General features: G+C 41.0%; 1 protein-coding gene across 9 annotated transcripts in view; it reads right to left on the bottom strand.

The window, feature by feature from the left end:
- Positions 1–16,548: 16,548 nt before the first annotated feature.
- The window catches only part of PDZD2 (PDZ domain containing 2), a 224,316-nt gene continuing 220,942 nt past the window's right edge, over positions 16,549–19,922 (bottom strand). For all 9 annotated transcript variants that reach the window (XM_044233258.1, XM_044233250.1, XM_044233298.1 and 6 more), the window contains one exon: positions 16,549–19,546. In XM_044233258.1, the coding sequence (XP_044089193.1) occupies positions 19,380–19,546 (167 nt within the window). In that variant the 3' untranslated portion in view covers positions 16,549–19,379. The remainder of the gene's footprint in view (positions 19,547–19,922) is intronic.

A 19,922-nucleotide genomic window follows, 5' to 3' on the forward strand; every position in this document is an offset into this window, starting at 1 on the left:
GCAAGCATGTCATTTGTATTTTTGTATTCTACCATAGTGTTCTTTCCTAATTAAGTTTTAACTTGGTATAGTGTGGTAATATTTTGAAATAGTGCAGGGGCTAGTAGACTTTCTCGTAGGACTGGATAATAAATGCTTAGGCTTTGTGAGCCATATGTGATGTCACAACTACTCAACTCTGCTGAATGAGAGTTGCCATGGACAATACAAATAAATGGGTGAGGCTGTGTTCCAATAAAACTTTATTTACAAAAATAGATAGCTGGTCTTTAGTAATAGTTAACCAGGCTCTCGCTCGCTCGCTTGCTCTCTTTTTTTTAAGTAGGCTCCGCAGCCTGTATGGGTCTAGGGTGGGGCTTGAATTAATGACCCTGAGATCAAAACCCGAGGTGAGATTAGGAGTTGGATGCTTAACTGAGCCACCCAGGCACTCCATATATATTCAAGCCCCACATTGGATATAGAGATTACTAAAATAAGTAAATAAAATTAAATTATAAGCTTTTTTTTTTTTTTTTTTGTAGGTAATCTCTGTATCAAGCATAGGTCTTGAACTGAGGACCCTGAGATGAAGAGTCACATGCTCTTCCAACTGAGCCAGCCAGGTGCTCCCTTGCCAGGCTCTGTATTTATTATTATTATTTTTTAAAAATTTAAAAGATTTTATTAATTTGAGAGATAGCACAAGCAGGGAGCAAAGGGCAGAGGGAGAGGGAGAAGCAGGCTCCTAGCTAAGCAGGGAACGCCACGTGGGGCTCCATCTCAGTACCCTGAGATCATGACCTGAGCTCGAGGCAGACACTAAAGCCACTGAGCCACCTAGGTGCCCTAATGCTCTGTTTTTAATACATGGAAAAAGACAGATATTCTGTCCTTCAAAATTAACTTCCTTTACCTCTAAAAATGACACTACTGGTAGAAATTAAATATGGAAACTGTTAATTTGTTGTTTCCATAAAGTGAATACTCAACTGATAACTGATTCTATCCTGGAATTTCTTTTCAGGTGATTTACTGTTTTTCCCTTGAAAAGATTTTAGAAGTGAGGTAATGGACGTTTTTCCAGAGTATTCTTCACTTCATCACCAGCATCTGTTCTCAAGCAAGGGGGAAGGGCTTTGCCCGAACTTCTGTCAGTGTGTGTTTCAGAGCTGAGTGCCCAGCCCGCTCTTAACCTGAGTGCCACAGCTTCAGTGTGGGTTTCTGTAGCCAGAGGGGAGGAAAAGAGTATGATCTGGAGGTGGCGGGAGTGGGGGCGTTTCCTAGAACTCTTTCTCCTATTAAAAAATGCTACTGCGTATAGGCCTCTTTAAAGGAGAAATGGTAAGACCTCATGGAAGTAATTGTGCTGTGTGGCAGGAGCAGTTCTTCCACAGTTTATGCCACTTCGATCCAAGAACCAGGCAGTGAATTTTAATATAATAAAACTTACATGAAAGCCTGTTGTGTAAAGAATCTGGTTTTTAAATTCTTCATATATTGTTTAATTGTTGAGTGTTCCTTAAAGTAACCTGATCTTTAACAATGTTCTAACCTGATCTAGAACCGTGCTTCAATAGAAAGGAGAAAGGGTACTTACTTAACACTCTGTGTCTAGTTAAGTAGTCTTTACCTTGTTTTGACCTTCCCAAATTCCAATTACTGTTTTCATTTAATGAAGAATAAGATTGGAAAGGATGATTTGCCCATTCTCACATTACCTAGTAAGTGTTTGAACTTTTAACCCTGAGTGATTGAATAGTAGTTTTGGCAGTCAACTACAATTTTTCCTTTCTTGTTTTGGCACTAGGAGGGGACTTCTTTTCTCTAATAGAGACAAAAATAGAATTGCAGGCATGTGAAGAATTCTCATGGTACAGAATTCAATGAAAAAGGTATCTTTGCCTTCTTCTAATATCTTGGTCTAACGTCTATAAATTTTCTTTTGGGGATGAGGAAGTGGGTCAATTGTATATGTTCTTAGAAGAAAGAAACATAGTGAGATGTTGGCCAAGAAAGCACCTGACTTGTTGAAGCAGGTCTCAGTGTCCAGTTGTCTCAGGCACATTCCATCCTTCAGTTCTTCCTGTTTGTAAACAGATGGATGCACCTCTGAATTTGGTCAACACCCAAAGTAAAGTGAAAGGGGCTGGTGGTTTGGTTCAGTGGCAGTCTAGGACCATTAAGTAATGACATTCAGCCGGATGATGACGAGGGTCCATGACTGCCAAACGTGGCTATCCTTGCCCCAGGAACATGGAAACCAGTAGTCACAAGCGTGTGTGAGGTATTTACCTTGTGAAGTTTAATCCCAACTTTATGGCCTCCATTTTGTATTAATGTATTAAATATATTTACAGATAGTGTTGCTCCATTTCACTTTCATCCAGATCAAGATGACTGACAGCCTGAGAAAATTTCCAATTCATTGTAGCCCACTGAGTCCCGAGACAACATCCTGGCTCTTGTGAATTTTGCACAAATTTCCTGTATTCTTTAACAATACCAGTAAGGTAGTGGTATTAGTGTCATAGCCTTGCAGGCAACCTTTAAAAGGGTCTGGATGGTAATACAGTTAAAACTGATACGCATACCTTCTCAGTCCAGTGTTAGAATGAGCATCATATGGTAATAGACAACTTTGTTTTTCCATTTACATTGTGGAGAGCTTTCAGAATAAGCACACGTCATTCTTAGCATTTTTGGCTTCATTGTAGAACTTTTCCCATTAATGAACATTTGGATTATTCTTGTATTTGTTATTACTATAAACAGTATTGTATGTTTTGGTACATATGTCTTTATATTTGATTTCCTAGGAAGAATTCATAAAAGTGAATTTGCTCGAAGAGCATGCCTTGAAAATGTAAAAGATAAAACCAGTTTGATTTCTAAGGTTCATATTAACTTACACTTCCACCAGTAAAGTGAAGCTGGTTACTTGATACCTTAGCCAGTAATGTAGAGGGTATCACCGATTCTGGTCTTTGCCAACCAAGCTAATACAGGAGAAGGATCAAATTATTTTAATTACTGAGGGGTTATTGTTTACTATCTTTATTGGTAATTTGTATTTATTTATTTTTTTTTTTGGTGAGTTACTTAATCTATGTTCTTCCTTTTTCTAATGGGCATTGACCTGATTTTTGTACTGATTCATCGGGACTTTCATATATTATGGATATTAACCCTGTGTCTGTGGTTCAGTTGGTTTTCCCCCATCTTTCGAGTTGGTATATTGTAAGGCCTTTTTTTTTTTTTTTTAAATAGTTTGGGAAAATGTATGGTGCAGTACTCAGACATGGAATGTGTGTACACCTTAATTGTCCTACTAAAGAGATCTGCCTGGTATCAGATTGGGATATGTATATATCATAAGAATTCGGGGGATATGACTACAACATCTAAAAATCACACAAATACATAATTTGTGAATGTGTATTATGTAAACATGTAATTTTCATGATTAAAATACAAATGGAAAATCACATAAGCAAATGTATAGGCTAATAAATTATTTTTTTTCAAGATTTTATTTTTATTTATTTAACAGAGAGTGATCACAAGTAGGCAGAGAGGCAGGCAGAGAGAGAAGGGGAAGCAGGCTCCCTGCTGAGCAGAGCGTCTGTTGCAGGGCTCAGTCCCAGGACCCCGAGATCGTGACCTGAGCCAAAGGCAGAGGCTTAACCCACTGAGCCACCCAGGTACCCCAATAAATTATTTAAAAAAAAATTTTTTTTAAAAAAGATTTTTGTTTTTAAGGAAACTTTATACCCAATGTGAGGCTCAAACTCACAACCCTGAGATCAAGAGTCATGCGTTCTATTGACTGAGCCAGCCCTACACTAATTATTTTAAGGCACATACACTTGCAACCGTCACCCAGGTCAAGAGCTAGATCTTGCAGCTATGCAGAATCTAAGGCTTCCTCCCAGTTACGATCCCTAACCCTTGAGAGCGATCACTATTTGACCCAGAATGCTTCTCTAATAATTTGTCCTGTTTCATTTTTCATTTGATGTCATTTTAAGTCTCTTAATTTATAGCACCCCCCCTCCCCGCTTTATCCCTTGCAAAATATTTGTTGATGAAATTGGATCACTTATCCTGTAGACTTCTCTGAAGTTTGAATTTTGCTGATTTTATCTACACATTGTAGTTGAATGTGTTTTTCTGACTTTGGTAGTTGATCTAGAGGCTGTCAGATTCAGGTTTGTTTGGGCAGCACTGTTTGACGGGTGGTGGTGTGTTCTTCCATCAGGAAGCTCAGATGTCTTTCATTTTGTGATGTTAGTTAGTAACCTTTTAATTATTTTTTAAGATTCTTGGTGTATTCATTTGAGAAAGAGAGAGAGCACACTAGTCTGGGGGGAGAGGCAGAGGGAGAAAACAGACTCTCTATTGAGCAGAGATCACATGCAGGGCTGTATTCCAGGACCCTGGAGGTCATGACCTGAGCTGAAGGCAGATCCTTAACCATCTAAGCCATCCAGGCTTAGATGTTATCTCCCTGATGTTAGTAACCTTATTGGTCAGTTCTTACGTCTCATGATTTATTGGGATTGCACAGTGGTGATACTTGAATTCTTTTTTTTTTTTTTTTTTAAGATTTTATTCATTTATTTGACAGAGATCACAAGTAGACAGAGAGGCAGGCAAAGAGAGAGAGAGGAGGAAGCAGGCTCCCTGCTGAGCAGAGAGTCTGATGCGGGGCTCCATCCCAGGACCCTGAGATCGTGACCTGAGCCAAAGGCCGAGGTTTTAACCCACTGAGCCACCCAGGTGCCCCGATATTTTAATTGTTAACCATTTGTTTATTATCCAGAGAATTTGGATAAAGAAGAATTTCACTTTAGATCATTAATACCATTACCTATTAATATAGTTCATGGAAGAAGGATAAGATCAATTGTTTTATTTATCAATTTTCAAAATAGAGTTGGTTCCTTAACATTTCCAAAGGTAACTGATAAGTTTAAGTATCGTGACCTTACAGAAATAAACATTCTTTTATCATCATCATTTTCCTTGATGAGAGCCATGATTCTTGGTAAGAATGGAAAAGTTGGAGGTACAGCATTAAGGCAGAGGCAGAAAAAAACCTTGGAGTTCTAAGTTTAAATGGGAAGTATCAATGTAAACTTATGAAATACTTTCTTCCTTTTTGTATTGTGGTAAAATACAAAATTTACCATTTGGACCATTTTTAAGTGTACAGTTCAGAGCCCCGTTTTGTGTAGCTGAGCTGTGTCTGCACTGTAAGAACACCATTGTATGCTGCAGTCTGCCTTTTAACTCTTACTTAGTCTGAACTCCTCAGGGAAACGCATATTTAATACTCACTACCATTCCTTATGTTATTGTCTGTCATTTTGGTAGTCTTGCTCATTTGCTCGTAGATCATTCAGAAAGGGCTTGTGAGCGTAATAGTCCCTGAGTGAGTGATGACAGTTTATCAGCAGCCCTTTATTTGAAAGTCCATTTGGATAAAATTCTAGGTCATGTCTTGTTTTTTTAAGTGTGTTTAAGTATCTTCTTTTTGGCATAAAGCATTACTGTCAATGTCTGATTGTAATATGATTTTCTTTCTCTCACGAATGCCTCGTTCTCTTTGGAGCCTATGGGATTTTTTCCCCCTGATTTTTCTTAAGCGTCACCACACTGTTTGGGTGTTGGTGGTCCTGGATCAGTATTCCCAACTATGTGGTGTGTTCCTTTAATATGTAGTGTAAGATCTTTTCTTATTCTCAGTTTCAGGGAAATTAAAGTTTTAGTGTTCTGTCCCTTTGGGTTTTTTCCTTTGGAGACTGTGTTTATAGCTCTTCACATCTGTCACTTCTGCTTGGGTTCTTCTCTCTCTTTATGTTTGATCTTTAAACCTCTCACGCTTTTTTTTTTTTTTTTAATCTTCTTTCTTTTAAGATGTTATATTTACTCACTAGGAATCTGGGAATTCTTGTTCTAATTTAGTTTTTTCTGAAATTGCTTTTTCTGAGTTTTAATAACCAATTTCTGAATATTCTTCTAATTTCATTAAAATTTTTTTTAATTTTTTTATATTTTTATAAGCATATAATGTATTTTTAGCCCCAGGGGTACAAGTCTGTGAATCGCCAGGTTTACACACTTCACAGCACTCACCATAGCACATAACCTCCCCAATGTTCATAACCCAACCACCCTCTCCAGACTCCCCTCCCCCCAGCAACCCTCAGTTTGTTCTGTGAGATTAAGAGTCTCTAATGGTTTGTCTCCCTCCTGATCCCATCTTGTTTCATTTATTCTTTTCCTACCCCCCAAACCCCCCACATTGCATCTCCACTTCCTCATATCAGGGAGATCATTGATAGTTGTCTTTCTTCAGTTGACTTATTTCGCTAAGCATAATACCCTCTAGTTCCATCCACATTGTCGCAAATGGCAAGATTTCATTTCTTTTGATGGCTGCATAGTATTGCATTGTATATACATATATACCACATCTTCTTTATCCGTTCATCTGTTGATGGATGTCTAGGTTCTTTCCATAGTTTGGCTATTGTGGACATTGCTGCTATAAACATTTGGGTGCATGTGCCCCTTCGGATCACCACGTTTGTATCTTCAGGGTAAATACCCAGTAGTGCAATTGCTGAGTTGTAAAGTAGCTCTATTTTCAACTTTTTGAGGAACCTCCCTGCTGTTTTCTAGAGTGGTTGTACCAGCTTGCATTCCCACCAACAGTGTAGGAAGGTTCCCCTTTCTCCACATCCTCGCCAGCATCTGTCATTTCCTGTCTTGTTAATTTTAGCCATTCTGACTGGTGTGAGGTGGTATCTCATTGTGGTTTTGATTTGTATTTCCCTGATGCCGAGTGATGTGGAGCATTTTTTCATGTGTCTGTTGGCCATCTGGATGTCTTCTTTGCAGAAATGTCTGTTCATGTCCTCTGCCCATTTCTTGATTGGATTGTTTGTTCTTTGGGTGTTGAGTTTGCTAAGCTTGTCATAGATTTTGGACACTAACCCTTTATCTGATAACGTTTGCAAATATCTTCTCCCATTCTGTCAGTTGTCTTTTGGTTTTGTTAACTGTTTACTTTGCTGTGCAAAAGCTTTTGATATTGATGAAATCCCAATAGTTCATTTTTGCCCTTGCTTCCCTTGCCTTCGGCAATGTTTCTAGGAAGAAGTTGCTGCGGCTGAGGTCGAAGAGGTTGCTGCCTGTGTTCTCCTCAAGGATTTTGATGGATTCCTTTCTCGCATTGAGGTCCTTCATCCATTTTGAGTCTATTTTCATGTGTGGTGTAAGGAAATAGTCTAATTTCATTTTTCTGCATGTGACTGTCCAATTTTCCCAACACCATTTGTTGAAGAGGTTGCCTTTTTTCCATTGGACAGTCTTTCCTGCTTTGTTGAAGATTAGTTGGCCATAGAGTTGAGGGTCTATTTCTGGGCTTTCTATTCTGTTCCATTGATCTATGTGTCTGTTCTTGTGCCTGTACCATACTGTCTTGATGTTGACAGCTTTGTAATAGAGCTTGAAGTCCGAAATTGTGATGCCACCAACTTTGGCTTTCTTTTTCAATATTCCTTTGGCTATTTGAGGTCTTTTCTTGTTCCATATGAATTTTAGGATTATTTGTTCCATTTCTTTGAAAAAAATGGATGGGATTTTGATAGGGATTGCATTAAATATGTAGATTCCTTTAGATAGCATAGACATTTTCACAATATTTGTTCTTCCAATCCAGGAGCATGGAACATTTTTCCATTTCTTTGTGTCTTCCTCAGTTTCTTTCATGAGTACTTTATAGTTTTCTGAGTATAGATTCTTTGCCTCTTTGGTTAGGTTTATTCCTAGGTATCTTATGGTTTTGGGTGCAACTGCAAATGGGATTGACTTAATTTCTCTTTCTTCTGTCTTGTTGTTGGTGTAAAGAAATGCAACTGATTTCTGTGCATTGATTTTATATCCTGACACTTTACTGAATTCCTGTACAAGTTCTAGCAGTTTTGGAGTGGAGTCTTTTGGGTTTTCCGCATAGAGTATTCTATTTCACTGATTTCTGCTCTGATCTTTATGATTTCTATTCTCCTGCTGGATTTAGGCTTTCTTTGGTGTTCTTTCTCCAGCTCCTTTAGGTGTAGGGTTAGGTTGTGTATTTGAGACCTTTCTTGTTTCTTGAGGAATGCTGGTACCACTGTATATTTTCCTCTCAGGACTGCCTTTGCTGTGTCCCATAGATTTTGAACTGTTGTGTTTTCATTATCATTTGTTTCCATGAATTTTTTCAATTCTTCTTTAATTTCCTGGTTGACCCATTCATTCTTTAGAAGGATGCTGTTTAGTCTCCATGTATTTGGGTTCCTTCCAAAGTTCCTCTTGTGATTGAGTTCTAGCTTCAGAGCATTGTGGTCTGAAAATGTGCAGGGAATGAGCCCAATCTTTTGATAGCACTTGAGACCTGATTTATGACCCAGGATGTGATCTATTCTGGAGAATGTTCCATGTGCACTAGAGAAGAATGTGTATTCTGTTGCTTTGGGATGGAATGTTCTGAATATATCTGTGATGTCCATATGGTCCAGTGTCTCATTTAAGGCCTTTATTTCCTTGTTGATCTTTTGCGTGGATGATCTGTCCATTTCACTGAGGAGAGTGTTAAAGTCCCCTACTATTGTATTATTGTTGATGTGTTTCTTTGATTTTGTTATTAATTGGTTTGTATAGTTGGCTGCTTCCATGTTAGGGGCATGGATACTTAAAATTCTTAGATCTTCTTATTGGACAGACCCTTTGAGTATGATATAGTGTCCTTCCTCATCTCTTATTATAGTCTTTGGCTTAAAATCTAGTTGATCTGATATAAGGATTGCCGCCCCAGCTTTCTTCTGATCTCCATTAGCATGGTAAATTGTTTTCCACCCCCTCACTTTAAATCTGGAGGTGTCTTTGGGTCTAAAGTGAGTTTCTTGTAGGCAGCATATTGATGGGTTTTGTTTTTTTATCCATTCTGATACCCTGTGTCTTTTGTTTGGGGCATTTAGCCCATTTACATTCAGGGTAACTATTGAGAGATATGAATTTAGTGCCATTGTATTGCCTGTAAGCTGACTGTTACTGTATATAGTCCCTGTTCCTTTCTGATCTACTACTTTTAGGGTCTCTCTTCACCTAAAGGACCCCTTTCAATATTTCCTGTAAAGCTGGTTTGGTGTTTGCAATTTTAGCTTTTGTTTGTCCTGGAAGCTTTTTATCTCTCCTTCTTTTTTCAATGATAGCCTAGCTGGATATAGTATTCTTGGCTGCATGTTTTTCTTGTTTAGTGCTCTGAATATACCATGCCAGTTCTTTCTGGCCTGCCAGGTCTCTGTGGATAAGTCTGCTGCCAATCTAATATTTTTACCGCTGTATGTTACAGACTTCTTTTCCTGGGCTTCTTTCAGGATTTTCTCTTTGTCATTAAAACTTGTAAATTTTACTATTAGTGACGGGGTGCGGACCTGTTCTTATAGATTTTGAGGGGGGGTTCTCTGTACCTCCTGGATTTTGATGCTTGTTCCCTTTTCCTATTAGGGAAATTCTCTACAATAATTCTCTCCAATATACCTTCTGCTCCCCTCTCTCTTTCTTCTTCTTCTGGAATCCCAATTATTCTAATGTTGTTTCATCTTATGGTGTCACTTATCTCTCGAATTCTCTCCTCGTGGTCCAATATTTGTCTCTCTTTTGCTCAGCTTCTTTATTCTCTGCCATTTGGTCTTCTATATCACTAATTCTTTCTTCTGCTTCATTTATCCTAGCAGTAAGAGCCTCCATTTTTTATTGTACCTCATTAATAGCTTTTTTGATTTCAACTTGGTTAGATTTTAGTTCTTTTATTTCTCCAGGAAGGGCTTTTATTTCTCCAGAGAGGGTTTCTCTAATATCTTCCATGCCTTTTTCAAGCTCTGCTAGAACCTTGAGAAGCGTCATTCTGAGCTCTAGATCATACATATTACCAATGTCCATATTGATTAGGTCCCCAGCCTTTGGTACTGCCTCTTGTTCTTTTTTTTGTGGTGAGTTTTTCTGCCTTGTCACTTTGTCCAGATAAGAATATATGAAGGAGCAAATAAAATAACTAAATGGGTGGCCAGGACCCCAGGAAAATGTGCTTTAACCAAATCAGAAGAGACCCCAAATCGTGGGAGGGAGAAAGGGGATAAAAAGTTCAGAAAAAAAAAATTAAAAAAGGAAACAAATAAGGAAAAATATAAAAAAGAAATATATATATATATATATATATATTAGATTGGTGACTAGAACAGGGTCACCCACTTAATTTGGGGAGTATTTTGGTCTCTTAGAAGGAACTACCTCCCAAGATTCTAAAGAATAAAAAACATATATGAGGGTAAACACAATGAAGGGATGGAATATACCTATAAAGATGAAAAAAAATTTTTTTTTAATTTCTAAGAAAGGATTTGATTAAGTTGGTTGGGAGAATAAAGAAAAAGAAAGTGGAGAGAATTTGCTCGGGCTGGAGACTAGAACAAGCCTGGAGCTAGATTTAGGGAATATTTTGATCTATTAGAAGAAGTTGTACCCCAAATTTTTTAGAAGAAAAAATCTTATGTGTATACAAAAAATAAAGTTAGATACAATGAAGGATAAAATATGACTATAGTAATGAATTTTCAAAAAAGATTATTTTTTTAATGAAAGATATTGTTAAGATAAACTAGTTAAAAAACGTTAAAAGAGGAAAGGGTTAAAATTTAGCAGGAAAAAAAATTAAAAAAAAATTAATTAACTGCAGGACTAAAGAATCATGGGGAGAAAGCCATGAGTTCCATGCTTTCCTTTCTCTTCCTCTGGAAATCCGCTGTTGTCCTTGGTAAGTGAACTTGGTCTTGGATTTCTTGTTGATCTTCTGGGGAAAGGGCCTGTTGTAGTGATTCCCATGTGTCTTTGCCTGAGGCGGAATTGTACTGCTCTTACCAGGGGCCAGGCTAAGTAATCCGCTCGGGTTTGTGCTCGGGTTTGCTTTCGGGAGCTTTTGTCCCCTGAACGCTTTCCGTAGAGTTTCGGGGGACGGGAATGAAAATGGCGGCCTCCCAATCTCCAGCCAGGCCCAGAGGAGCTGAGAGCTGGGGGCCCTGTTCCTCAGTGCGCCCTCAGAGAAAAGCACTCAATCACTCCCTTCTCCCTGGCCTCTGGCCGAGCTCCGAGCTCACCCAGCCTGTGGCTGGCTCAAGGTAACCCCGAGCCGAGAGCTCACTTCTCGGCTCTGACTCTGTAGCTGGCTTCCCTGCTCTAATACCTGCGAGCTCTGCGACATTCAGACACCCCTGGTCCTTCAGTGACCCCGCGGGACCCGGGGCCATGCTGACACCCCCCCGCCCCGCCCCATGGGCTTCACCCCGGTTTAGCCTCTGGAGTGATGTCCCTCAGTGGAGCAGACTTTTAAAAGTCCTGATTTTGTGCTCCATTGCTCTGCTGCATGCCAGGAGTCGGCCCCTCCCACCGCGGTCTATTTCCCGTCGCTTTGGATTCACTTCTTCCTTGGTCCTACCTTTCAGAAAGTGGTCGATTTTCTGTTTCTAGAATTGCTGTTCTTCTTCTCTTCCAACTCCTGTTGGATTTGTAGGTGTTCGCAATGGTTTGATAAGCTATCTAGCTGATCTCCTGCTACCTGATGTCACCTAAGCCTGCTACTTCTCCGCCATCTTTTAATTTCATTTTTTTATTTTTTAAGATTTTATTTGAGACACAGGTAGTGAGAGAGCACAAGCGGGGTGAGGGGCAGGGGGAAAAGCAGGCTCCCCGCTGAGCAGGGAACCCCATGCCTGGCTCGATCCCAGGACCTGAGATGAATCATGAGACGAGATCATGACCTGAGTGAAGGCAGACGCTTAACCGACTGAGCCACCCAGGTATTCCTTCTAATTTCATTTGATCATATTTTTTGTCACTTTTCTTGATGTATTCTAGTTTGTTTTGAGGTATTCGGTTACACTTTTCACTGGTTTTCTGAGCATATCTCTCTGTTATGCTTTGCTGTCTGTAGGGATTGTATTTGCTACTCAGGCACTTTTTTCTTATAATGTTGTATGGGATTTTATATAGATTATCTTCTCTTGCCATTTTTTTTCTTTTAAAGATTTTATGTATTTATTCGACAGAGATCAAAAGTAGGGAGAGAGGCAGGTAGAGAGAGAGAGAGAGGAGGAAGCAGGCCCCCCACCAAGCAGAGTGCCCGATGTGGGTCTCGATCCTAGGACCCTGGGATCATGACCTGAGCCGAAGGCAGAGGCTTTAACCCACTGAGCCACCCAGGTGCCCCTTCTCCTGGCTATTTTTATATGAAATTACTTTCACTGTTCTTTTACAAGGGATGTGGGTCAGGGCAGCTTTTCTAACTGTATTTATTCTCTATACCTTCCTCTTCTCTTTGGGTGGAGTCTAAAGAAACAGGGCAGCGTACTTCCTGAGATCTGGTTCTGCTCCCCTATTGCTGATGCTGATTATGGCGGGGTGTCCTTGGCAATCAGATGCCCTGTTGCTTCCTCTGCTTCCCTTGCACAGATCCCAATACCAAATTGATCTTGTTGTTAGTTTGTCCCTGCCTGTTTGTGTATTATGGGGTTTGGGGGGGGTACTTTCATATGTGGTTTGGTTGTAGATGTTTACCTTGGTTTTCCTTTGCTGGTTGCTATGTCTGTGTATGGTGGTAGCAGGGAGCAGAGAATGGGTGGGATATGAAGAGACTGAAAAATTATCACTGTTCTGCCATCTTGCCTGAATCTGCTGGGATAGTCACTGGTTTTTAGTTTGGATGTAGTCTGGGTTAAATTATGAGTCTGTTGTTTTATAGCTTCTGAATTAAGCCTCCTGTTCACTGTATGATTAAAAACACAATATGATACACACTTTAAAAACATGTTTATTGGTGTCTTTCATAGTACTTTTTCTTTTGGGTCCTAACTTAATAATATTCTTAAAGATTTTTTTTGAGGATTTTATTTATTTACAAGAAAGAGAGCGTGAGCAAGCATGAGCAGTGGGGAGGGGCAGAGAGAGAGGGACAAACTGATTCCCCACTGAGCACAGAGCCCAATGGTGGGGCTCGATCCCAGGACCCTGAGATCATGACCTGATTTCTTAATTTTCTACCATTCATGTACTGGAATTAATATCACTGAGACTTGGTATTTTCTTTTTTTTTAAATTTTTTATTTTTATTTTTATTTTTTTCCAATTTATTTATTTTCAGAAAAACATTATTCATTATTTTTTCACCACACCCAGTGCTCCATGCAAGCCGTGCCCTCTATAATACCCACCACCTGGTACCCCAACCTCCCACCCCCCCCCGCCACTTCAAATCCCTCAGATTGTTTTTCAGAGTCCACAGTCTCTCATGATTCACCTCCCCTTCCAATTTACCCCAACTCCCTTCTCCTCTCTAACTCCCCATGTCCTCCATGCTATTTGTTATGCTCCACAAATAAGTGAAACCATATGATAATTGACTCTCTCTGCTTGACTTATTTCACTCAGCATAACCTCTTCAAGTCCCGTCCATGTTGCTACAAAAGTTGGGTATTCATCCTTTCTGATGGAGGCATAATACTCCATAGTGTATATGGACCACATCTTCCTTATCCATTCATCCGTTGAAGGGCATCTTGGTTCTTTCCATAGTTTGGCGACCGTGGCCATTGCTGCTATAAACATTGGGGTACAGATGGCCCTTCTTTTCATGACATCTGTGTCTTTGGGGTAAATATCCAGGAGTGCAATTGCAGGGTCATAGGGAAGCTCTATTTTTAATTTCTTGAGGAATCTCCACACTGTTCTCCAAAGAGGCTGCACCAATTTGCATTCCCACCAACAGTGTAAGAGGGTTCCCGTTTTTCCACATCCTCTCCAACACATGTTGTTTCCTGTTTTGTTAATTTTGGCCATTCTAACTGGTGTAAGGTGATATCTCAATGTGGTTTTAATTTGAATTTCCCTGAGGGCTAATGATGATGAACATTTTTTCATGTGTCTGATAGCCATTTGTATGTCTTGATTGGAGAAGTGTCTGTTCATATCTTCTGCCCATTTTTTGATGTTTGCCTGTTTCGTGTGTGTTGAGTTTGAGGAGTTCATTATAGATCCTGGATATCAACCTTATTTTCTTAATGTATTGCTGGAGTCTACTGTCTAACAGTTCATCAGGATTTTTATTTTATTGATGAATATGCTTTGCTCATTTTCATTGTATTCTAAACATTTTTCAAGTTCATCTTCAATGCCATTGACTTGGGTTTCTGCAGTTTGATTTGACTTGATGCATCTGATATGCCTTTAGTTTGGTAAGGTGGTCTCTTCAGTTATTGTTCTTCATTCTACCAGATCCATATTAATCTCATGATTTTATTTCTTCTTTAATCTTACCTTTATTAGAAGCTACATTCTCTTTAATTATATTGAGAATATGAAACAGTTTGTGTGTTAATTTTCTTTTGATGCCCAAGGTAGCCCTCCATGTTATATTTTTTTATCTGCCTTTTGCATAATCTCTTTCAGCATCATCCCCCCCACCTGTGCCAGTTCTGCCTTCATGAGGGGGACTCTTGCTGAACAAATTGGGAGAGGTGAGGGTTCCGTCTAAGCCTGCTGTTTTCCCGGAATTGGTCAGTTGTGGATATATTAGATCTCTGTGCTTACGTATGTTCAGTTCCTCCTTTAGCACAAGAGAGGAAAGTTGGATAGCAGCCAATATTAAGATTTTATTTATTTTAGAGCAGAGAAAGTGCAAGTGGGAGGAGGGAGGAGCAGAGGGAGAGGGACAAGCAGACTCTGGGCTGAGCATGAGCCCGATGCGGGGCTGGATGTCAGGATCCTGAGATCAAGGGGTCGGACCAGAATCAAGAGGTGGCTGATTCACTGACCATGCCCCCAGCGTCTCACCTTCATCTTGCTTCAGATAAAGGTTTCAGGGGGATTGGGAGGAGGGCATGTGGAGTGGTACTCGCTGTAGCCTCTGTGGGGTGGCTGAGTTGTGGCAGCTAAACTCTTACTGAATGAGTTGATCCCTTTTGTGGTAGGGTCCCGTCTGGCAGGGATTCCTCTCAGCTCAGACCATTCCTTGTGTGTTACTCCTCTGCCTGCCTAGGTTGACCCAGGTACCTGGAAAAAGTAAAACAATCCCGTCTTCAACCTCACCATCATTCTGAGGAGAGTTAATGGCTCCAATTATGAGTGCTTTCTGCTTCTTCTGGGGTCCCCTTTCTCCTGGAATCCCCTTTCTCCAGGTTAAGAATCGGTGGCGTTCTTCAGAACTCTCATTTTATACCTCCTTTGCTTTCTCTCATTTAGAGAGAATTATATCGCATTTCATTGTTCTTCGGTTTCGTCTTGGGTCTTACTGTACCTGGTATATAGCCTCCAACATGCATAGAATGGGTGATTTCTATATTGTATTAAAACACAAATTTCCCTCTTTGTGTTTTAGAGTGAAGTTATGTGAACAAGTAAGCGCACCCTCTCCCAGAAGTAGTTCTACCCAAATAGGAGTGAGCCAGTCAGAATCTTACTTTTGGGGCATATATGGAAAAAAAATCAGGCAGGCAGCAGCTGGTATGTCCTGAGAAATTCTGTGAGAGAGGCCAAAATTATGACAACATTCATAAGGTTTTCTAAGAAAAGGTATGAAGAGTTGGAGGATAAGGCCACCAACTGGTGGACGGAGAAGTGGGTCTACAGAAACAGACCCACATAAAGCAGGGGAGTCTTATCAGCGGAGGGCACTGAGTGACCCACGAACCCCACTGTTCCTCCACTCTCAGAGGCCTGGTCACATGCCGAGTCCCAGTCTTAGATTTCTACGGACGCCATCTTGTCTTCCTCCTTGTGCCACTCTAGGTCAGTGACTGCATCTTAAAATCAAAAGAGCCTAAGGAAACTAGATACTTTTAATTTTACTCTGGGAAGGAGGATCCCATGTCACCCATGCATGTGGTGTGGGGAGGTGAGTAGATGGCGGTTTTGAGAAAAATGAGGAACTGCAGTCATTCTAAAGAAGTGAGAGAAAAAACTGACAAGGAACAATTGCTGAGTAGCATGGGGAGTCCAGCTGTGGTTGGGAACCATGAATTTCTAGTAGTAGTATTCGGTGTGGTGGTTGGATTTTCTCCAGGAATAGGACTGTAGGAACCAACAAGCTGGGTGGCTGGAAGGAAGGATCATGGATTAGGTGGGACGAGGGTGCGGAGTCTGCGCTGGGTGGGGCTGGTGCTCTATCACGGGTCTAGTCTGAACAGAGCAGAAATGAAAGGGTGGGCATTCTGATGGGGAGAAAACGGATAGTTGTCGGGGAGTAGAGGGCTTGCTGAAACGGAAGACTTAAGTGTTAGTGAGAGGAGGGTGCGGGTAAGATCCAGGAGGTGAGGAAGCTGCAAAGGCATGGGATGTGTAAGACTGAAGGAAGTGGAAGGGCTTTAGATCGGGCCCATCCTCAGTGTGGCCCTGTAAGAACTGTTGATTTTCTGTTGCGTTTGGACCGCTCACTCATTGATATAACAATTAAGGTAATAATAAACACTTCTCAAGATTTTGCAAGGTTACTTTATAGATGGCAGAATTAAAAAAAAAAGGTAGTAAGCAGAGTGTTTATTTTTTTAAAATTACTTAAAAAAGGTTGTTTACAGAGATGTGGATTTACACAAGTTGGCGACAACATTTTAAAAATGTACAGGCTATTTCATATTATTGCACTTACTCTTCCATAATATATAAGGCATTTTATTTTACATAAATAAAGGATAATGTAGAATATCATACAACAGGTGTGGTGCCAATTAAGTCAACCATAAAATTAAATGAGATGTGTTTTGGAGGACAGAAATGCAATCCAACTTATTTCAATCTTCACAGAATATCCTTGCAACTACAATTTACTTGTTACAACACGTATTTACCCTCATAGCTTATTGTGGATGACTGATGCATTAGAAAACTGAAACAATGAAAGTTTTAGTAGGATAATAGAATACCATTAGTGCTCACTTCAGGAAGTGTGGGGATTAGACTCATTAGAAATACTAGTCATGCCTTGAACACTGAAGACAAATAAGTAGCTTTCGATCTGAGGGTCAGAGATAGTTTAGCCTTTTGCTTTCTCCCTTAAGTTCCAACTGTTGGCCAGGGAAACCCTTCTGGCAAGATATACTAGAAGTGATGACTTTAGCCTACTTCAGTGAGTGAAAGGTCTACCCTTGCACTTTTCAGATAAGATGATTAGAGACTCGGAAAGAGACTGTTCCATTGCGCTGAACTGCTCTAGAAATTCCGGTCTGTTCACATAGGACTGTGAATTTCTTACTAGGAGGCACAGCTGGAAGAGTGGAGGCAAATATTCTTACTATTTTGGCAAGAAAGCAGAAACCACACCACTGACCCCAGAGACTTAAAAACAATCTAGCATGCACCTTGCACTGACTGCCTACAGAATCCTACCAGGAAGCGTAGTGAAAAGTAGAAGCTACATGAGTCATGTCTTTCTAGCTAACTCTTGTACTACATTCTCTTCTGTATAACCTGTTTAAAAAAAATGAGAAGTCTGGGCTCACACCAGCCAGATACTTCATTCTCATCTGAGAGACCCCGTAGGCCAACTCGGCAGAGGTTTTACGGTAAGGGAGGAGTCCCTCGGAAAACGATGTACAAAGGTGACCGTGCGAGCATCTCCATGATGGGGGCGGGGGCGGGTGTACAGGGACCTCACTTATGTTCTCTAAGCCACAGATCCAGGCTGCAGGTTACTGAAGGAAGCGTCCAGCACAAAACGTGGGCGTCGTCCTGCGCGCAGCTCTGGCGTCCTCACCCGTACTCCCAGGACTGGAGCAGCTGGTCTGGGTCCCTCTCGGGTTGGGGTTGTGCAACACAGTTCTGTTTCTTTACCTTGAAAGAGTGACTCCCCCGCATTCCCCGTTGTCTTCTTTTTACATTTTGGTAAGTGAAGCTGATGGAGGTTTGGAATTTAAGAAAAGAAGGTGCAGTACGAAGGAGAAGAGCCAGTTTTGGGACCGGGAGCAAGAGCACACTGACTGGGAGCGGCTACGGGGAGAAGTCATGCTTTGACAGGAGAGCAGCCGGGACCAGCTTCAAGGGCAGTGTGAGTCACACCAGTCTTCTGCAGGGAACAGTTTGGGCCAAAGGAAGAATTTGCAAAACAGGAAAATACCAGCAGCAAGTGGTCCCCTGCAGGGGCGTGGTCACACCCAGGTCAGGACGGTGGGCCGATGCTTAGAAAGGGGCCGTTTCTTAAGCTTGTTGGCCAGGGGGAAAACCAACCAACCAAAGTCCCAAAAGGATGATTTTTAAGCTCCGCCCTTTGGATTGTAAATGTAATGCCTATGTTTATAAATCCAAGGATGCTAAAAAGATTACTAAAAATTTAGCTCAGTGTTGGGAGTGCATGAAATATAGAAATGGAAACCCAGTGACTATAGTATTTCTGCCCACTCCTGTGTTGACTGGTCTTGAATGCAAGCACTTACTCAAGACAAGGTCCGAACCAGATGCAAGGTGCTTTCAGAGCTGGAACCCGCTGCTTGCTCTAAGCAGCAGAGTTCATGGCTAGTTCGTATGGTTTATCAGAACAGCATTTCTGTAAAATAGCCTTACGACTTACACTTTCAGATCACGATCAACACTTCATGATGATCCGTAACCCACGAAGTGAACCCTGCAGCCACACAGTGCACAGGACACTCACTAAAAAAATACCACTTTCCGGATTTTGCTTTTTCATTTTTGGATAATTCCTGAGCTCAGCTTAACTGTTAGGTCAGAACTGATTTTTTTCTTTTAAGTCTCACTTTCTTTTCACCGTAATGTACAGACCTACAGCTCCTTCCACTGAATGTGCCTAAAAGCATTCTCTTATTTACTTACAAAATTATATAAAACTGTAGTCCTTTATTTGTGACATTCGCGTCACCCCTCAGACTTGGTTGGCTCCCTCACTGCCAGGATTAGGTCTGCTGAGTGAGGAGGCAGGAAGGACGTGAAGGTCTTAAGTAAATGTTTTGAATGAAGAAGGGCATGCCACATCTTGTGTCCCCATCAATAAACACAAAAAGGGAGGGAAGAGGCACCGGAATGAAAGGATCCCCTCCTGGCCTTGGTTGTCTGGGTAGAAGGCTTCCAGAGGTCAGTGCCATTGCCGTCGCACACACAAGAGGTCAGCTCCACAAAGAAGTAAAAATCTGGAGATTTCTGTAGTCCTTGCCTATACCAAGGTTCCTGTGCTGTTTTAGGAACCCAGTGTTGAAAGAAGTTGTTCTGATTTGCTAAAGTAAGGGAACTGAGAAAAGAAGATTCTTGTTAAAAAATGTAACAAGCCCCACTTGTGAGCGTCACTCCTGGTGCCTGTTTCAGGAAGAATTCCTGTGCTTCCGAATCAGCAACTGCACGGGTCCCTCCGGGACTGACTTCATAATAGTCCAGGCATCAAAGTGCATGAGCCCCACCAGGGGTTTCCCGTTAATGGCAAGAATTTCATCTCCGGCTTCGATTGTTCCCGCTTGTTCTGCTGCTCCACCTGTGAGAATAAAGAAACAGCAATGTCGGGGCAACCTCGTGGGATTCCAGATAAATTCCGAGCGAGCTAAAAACTCAAATGAGAAAAATCTCTGAATGACACGCCCATAATTCTTAGGAAAGGGAAACAGTCCTTAAGACACACAGAGCATATATCCATGAAAAGAAATTTAGCTACGTAAAGATACTCAAATTCCCTCAAACACATACGCATACGCTATGGACTAGGAGAAGGCAAATCTCAACATATATAATCAAAATCCAGATGGCCAGTTGACGCAGGCGAACAGGTTCCGCTTCTATCCGGTATACCGTGACGGCCCCCCAGTGCCTGTGGAGAATACTTACACGGCGCTACGTACTTCCCTATCACCGCT

Source organism: Neovison vison, chromosome 1, assembly GCF_020171115.1.
Source record: "Neovison vison isolate M4711 chromosome 1, ASM_NN_V1, whole genome shotgun sequence".
NCBI lineage: Eukaryota > Metazoa > Chordata > Mammalia > Carnivora > Mustelidae > Neogale > Neogale vison.